Consider the following 6,000-nt stretch of genomic DNA (forward strand, 5'->3'; position numbering starts at 1 on the left):
TGGCGCTACCCAAGAATTGACGCGGCGACATAGCCCAAAAGTTTTTAATCATAATGGTCGAATTCTCATGCAAATACTACTTAAATTCCCATCCCTGGGAAAGAACAGTTCAGATGCCGAATCTTTGGCGAGGAATTGGTATACTCTTTCATTAATCAGCATACAAGAGAAGTAAAACTATGCTTAATAATTTTTTCGTACATTTGCCGGGAAAATTTCTGGCCTCGGTGGCGTCGGGGTGAATTCTTCGCCTACCAAACAATGCAGTCGCGGGTTCGAGTCCCGCCTGGGTAAATCACTCCTAACTAGGGCATGGTTGTTTGTGGTCGTCCATAGTTCTTTGTTGCTACCTCCTCAGTCCCGGGACATGTCTACATATTTCCTATTCATAACATGTTAACAAACAACATTAGCAATTTCTGTAAATCAAGCTTCTATATTATGCTGTCCGGACGCACTGAACTAGAAGTAATAACGAAATTTCACTTAGCCAAGCAGTGAAAAATTCAAACATAGATGTATTGTATACAGTACGCCAGAAACAAGGAGGTTAACTCCTCAATGTTACGACTAAATAGCGCTGTTTTCGGAGTGATGAATGTAAATAAATAAAATAATGCTTGTAAATGGTCGGTGTCTTCTCACCCTCTACCACACGCCTGTTGACGCAGCTAGTAGGCTAGTACGTAGATGCAAATGAACAGTCAATAGAGGCCTAGTGACCAGTTTCCCAAAAAATTGAAATTGGATGGATACCTAGGCCGATCCGTGCGCCCACAAACCCAGGTGCAAACCGTCCGAGTAATCATTTAAATTCACCAAACAGAACTGTCTATCACCGGATACCTTTCCCGCTAATGAATTAACTGAGGCAGGATGAGGGACGACTATGAGAAACATCCGGAGGCGGTCGAATCGGCACGGACGCTGTCCAAAATTAATGGAAGCCCCCCCTAACGGATGGAGTGATGGCATGCAGTTAGCCTGACTACCTGCAGTCCAACCCTCATGAATAATGTGAGATCAACAGCCCCACCAAGGGCACAATCGAACAGAGAGGATTTTCAAGTCTCAAGAGGAATCCATCAATCGCCAACTTTCTCATCGTTCAGTCCCGATCGAACGCGTATCCGAGAGATTCGATTGAGTCGTTCATTTGTCACGCATCATCAATCACAAAGGTGACGAAATTCTCTGTTGCCACACACCGTTCTCCAAGGTGAAGAAAGAACAAGCAAAATGCAAACATTAGCTTCAAATTCCCCTTTGTTCCTCTTTATCACACCTGAGGACCCGACACCTTCTAACAGACCACGCTGAGAGACAGAAGGTGCAGCTCTCATGAGTGTAAAAATACGCCCATTCAACCTTCATTTTGAAGCACTCAGTGATACTTTTCGTTGAAAAAAATCACTCATTTTCTACCCGACGCGCTTGCTAAAGAGATAAGAGTGATAATTTTGGCTCACACGACTATTCAAGTCAAGAATATTAACGCATCATTCCCGCTACACCGATCGTATTTGGCTTTTTTTCGTGACGTTTTACTCGTTTAAATGCTTGTACTATCAGCTTGAAGTTCGTCACAAATGAAGTGAAGAAGAATGTTTTTGAAGATATCGAATTCGGGTACCTCAAAACTGACAATTGGCGAGACTATGGAATTAAAAAAATTAAAATATAGAGTCTGTTACAGTTCAACACCTAAAGGCATTAACTTAAGATATCTATTAGTAGTGAAAAAATAGAATTTATATTGAAATTAACAAATAGTAAGGTAAATAGTTTTTTCGATCGACAGTCAAAAGAACTATCGCAAGCTTCCTTTTATGATGGATACGCGGTTCGTACTGTGAAGGAATATGTCATTGATTTGTCAACCCTGAATTAGCCAAATAAACCAAGTTCTAAGTTGTTGCGAACTTGCAGTAAGAATTCAAACTCGCCTTCTCATGGTTAAATAGATGGTAGAATGAGCGTGGCAAAACCCCCACCTTTTTCATTGGCAACAACCCTTTTTCATATCTATATATTTTGTTTTAAATGTCACACTTTTTAGCTATACACACCAACCCATTTCAACATATTCATGTCATCATCAAGGGGAATATACTTCATCCTTGTGTCTAATGCGTTAATATACCTCTAAATGCTACTGATATATGAAAGTGAATGAATTAAATACAGTTTATCCTATTTCTTTATCACTCGCAGTATCAGTGGCCGATATATCGGCTTTTGCTTCTCAACCTAAAAGTGCCACGAGCCGTAATATCAGCTTTGAGGTAGTTTAAATTGTTCAAATTATTGATTATGCAGCTAAAAAGCTCTAGTAGAAAAATCAAGTTTCATTACACATGGATATTAATATAATAAGAGTAAACAAAAAAAACAGCATGTTTAACATGCCAAAAAATGACATAACAGAATTTTTTCTGGAATATGTTAAATGTTATTTAAATAACTTTGGAATTTCTCGCTGTTGCCACTCCAAGTAAGTGATTTAACCATGAACCCAAGGTTCCGCAACGCTTTCGGGCAAATCAACGAATACATGTAAATTATCTCTCTGCGATTCGTCAATCTAACCCGTTTCTCTCTTTTCCTCCACTAGGCACCATGGCCGGCAGAGGACTCCCGCTGGGCGGACTGACCCTCGCCGCCCTCTCCGTGGCCTCCTGGGTCCTGCTCCTCTGCCTCCTCACCGGACCAGTGTCCTCGGAATCCGTCGCCTCGGCCTCCGGACCCTCGTCCGCCGGCAACACCGCCGCCGTCACCGACGACGACAACAACCTCGACTTCTACAAGAGACTCTACGACTTCGGCCTGGGCAAGCGGGCGTACAGCTACGTGTCAGAGTACAAGCGACTGCCGGTCTACAACTTCGGCTTAGGCAAGAGGGCGGACAGGCTCTACTCCTTCGGCTTAGGCAAGAGGGACAAGTCCTTCGGGAGGCAATACTCGTTCGGAATCGGCAAGCGAGACTGGGACGAAGAGGAAGACCCGGACGAGGACGCTGCCGAGGAGAATGGAGCCGCTGATGGAGACGCGGGTCCATCCTGGGAGGATGGAGAGATTGAGTGGAGCCCGGAGGAGACCAAAAGGGCCAGACAGATGTACTCTTTCGGTCTGGGCAAGCGAGCCAGGCAGATGTACGGATTCGGGTTGGGAAAGCGGGCCAGGACCTACTCCTTCGGGATCGGCAAGCGGTATCCTCGCTACGGTTTCGGACTTGGCAAGAGGGCGGAAGATGATGACTATTACTACGGTGGTAGCGATGACAACGACGGTGTTGCCTTGGAAGGAGAGATGCCGAAGAGGAGGGACCACAGGTTCTCCTTCGGTCTGGGCAAGCGAGAGATCTCTGGGCAGGACGAACAGGAGAACGCCAAGAGGGGTGGTTACTACGACTTCGGTATCGGGAAGAGGTCGGACTCGGCAAGGCTGAGGTCGTCCGGACAGGGCTCCTCCTTCGGCAGGGCCGGGAGGCGAACCTACAGCTTCGGTCTGGGAAAGCGCCTACCCATGTACGACTTCGGCATTGGTAAGCGGTCCGAGTCGACGGTGGCGACAGAGCCGAACGCCGCCGCGGCGGCCGAAGGAGAAAGCTCCGGCAAGCACTGAATGAAGCAAAAAAATTTTCAAAAAAAAACAATATATTAGCCCCAAGGGACGACGGACGTTTTATTTAAAAAACATATGGAAAAAAACCTCGTGCCCCAGAGATATAATTCCCATCCGCAATATATACTATTACTGACCTTATTCCCTTCTCCCGACAATTACGACCGAAATAATGTCCACTTCATAGCATCATATGCGGTGTATGATGATTGCAAACGTACACACCTGAATACGCGTGATATGTATCCCATTTTGTTATTTAATTAGAATTTTTTGACGCTTGTTCATTCAATTTGTTTTATTTGGGTTTACTTCCAATGGAAATTAAAAAATCCTGATGACCGAATGCAAAACACTTACGTCAAGTATTTTACTATACCATGGACATGATTTTAATGCAGTATTGTGGGTTAATGTCACTGATAAATAATTTGATTTAAATATCAGTACCTCTCAAAATAGAGCGATAGACAATGATGGGGTAGACTTTTTGAGGAATGTAAAATAAATATGTGGCCAAAATGGATCAAAGAGATGGTAAAATACATCAATTCACGACTCTGCGACATTAAAATTATTTATAATAAATTCCGCGACACATAAGATACTGAAAGAAAAAAATTGTGATCACGAAAACAACACTTTACTTTCCAGAGGCTCATGTTATCTACTTGCATGATAGAGAGATGACAAATAATTTTAACATCTTTTCATAATTTCAAACAAGAAACGAGAGGAGATTAACTCAATTAAGTATAATATTAAAATGTTTCACATAATGTACAAATAATGTCACAGCTACAATCGATAAGTACGACTTGATGGCACTAGATCAATTGAAAGATTCATCACTGGTAAAACGCACCATTTGAGAGGTACACCGTAAGTAATGAAACGCTGAATTCTTAATCAATCTTAACACGTGCAGGTGTGTCGTGTTCCTCACAAATCCCAAATTGATAATCAATATTGCGTTCCTGGCGTTGGATCAATATATCATTTTATCACCAATCAATGGAAGTGTACATTAAAACGAAAGTGTTGTCGGCTGTGTCATCAGGAAACCTGCCTCATGTGTTACTTTGATAAGCTAGTCACCAATGTTATCTATCTGTCATCACGAGAGATAAAATTTTCCAATATGTGTATTTTTTTCTGTACATAATGTTTTAAGTCAATGTATTCCTTGTCTAGCAGTTGGGATCTCAGTGTTATAAAGGAGTGTGTGTAAGAACTGGCTGAGAAAATATCACGGGTGATGTTAACAGAAATAGTAGATTCATTTACTGTAATCATACGCTCAACCCCTAACTTTCTTCCTGGTAAACAGTGGTGTGTTTTGTAAAGAAAGTACCTACTTTCAGTATTCATCCCCATTTTATGTTACTTCCAATATGGACATTCACCTTCTTCTATAGCAAATAATTCGCGAATTGGATGCTGTATTCCGCCTGAATCAATATGTCCAATATTGAGTTAACAGGGGTGTTAAAGATCTTGATGGTAAAATCAAACGTATATGTATTATAGATATTTAAATACACCGCAGAAATTTGTGCACTTTTACCATTCAAAAATGTAAAAATGATTTTGTTCAGAATTAATTTAAAAAGAAAATGAAAATAAAGATTATTTTTATTAACGCTACTAAGACCTTAGCTAATCTTGCTACCTCGACATTGATAACTAAACGGAAGGTATTTACGTTTTAAGATCAATTACTACCGTACATGGCAGCGTAATTTCACAGACCCAACATTCCATATATTCGAGAAAATCCATATTAACACTGTCTTCAGACAATGAAAAGGATAAATGATTCACGGACATACAATTAAATGGAGTCTCAGACTTCATGGAAGAGTATACAAAATATATACTTCACACACCTTACCTTTTCCGTTAGGCAGTACCTATTGATATCTGTACAACCTATTTTACCGCAATAAAATTCCTTATTCCTATGCAAAGAAGACTCGCATGTTTATTTAGAGGACAAAATTAATTAGCAACATAATCAATTCTTCACTTCTACGAACTTTAGGATACAGCATTAATTAATAGCTGGTTTGGTCGCAGAATGATGCCAATGCATGCCGGGAATTTGAGATCTACTGCATTGGCATAGGTAAGTACAAAGGTATGTATCAAGCAGCACTACGACGGACGCCGTTGAAAATTGAGAATGGAAAATTATTGTAACGTTTCAGGCCTTCCCGCCATTGTGTAAGTACACAACGTACTTACATTGAAATCTGCCCAAAAGCCCACCACTACTCAATAGCCATCTCATTAAGCGGCCATTTTTCCTTCGAACCAAACTTATTTCCCGCAAAAGCAATGTATATTACACCCATTCTTAAGCAGTCACTCCAC

At 41.4% G+C, this 6,000-nt stretch overlaps 1 protein-coding gene across 1 annotated transcript in view; it reads left to right on the forward strand.

Annotated features, from left to right (window-relative positions):
- The window catches only part of LOC124162129 (allatostatins), a 297,864-nt gene extending 292,270 nt beyond the window's left edge, over nt 1-5,594 (forward strand). The window contains exon 2 of the mRNA XM_046538542.1: nt 2,615-5,594. Within this exon, the coding sequence (XP_046394498.1) occupies nt 2,620-3,624 (1,005 nt within the window). The 5' untranslated portion in view covers nt 2,615-2,619 and the 3' untranslated portion in view covers nt 3,625-5,594. The remainder of the gene's footprint in view (nt 1-2,614) is intronic.
- The last annotated feature ends 406 nt before the right edge of the window (nt 5,595-6,000 follow it).

The sequence above is a fragment of the Ischnura elegans genome, chromosome 7 (genome assembly GCF_921293095.1).
Source record: "Ischnura elegans chromosome 7, ioIscEleg1.1, whole genome shotgun sequence".
Taxonomy (NCBI): Eukaryota; Metazoa; Arthropoda; class Insecta; order Odonata; family Coenagrionidae; genus Ischnura; species Ischnura elegans.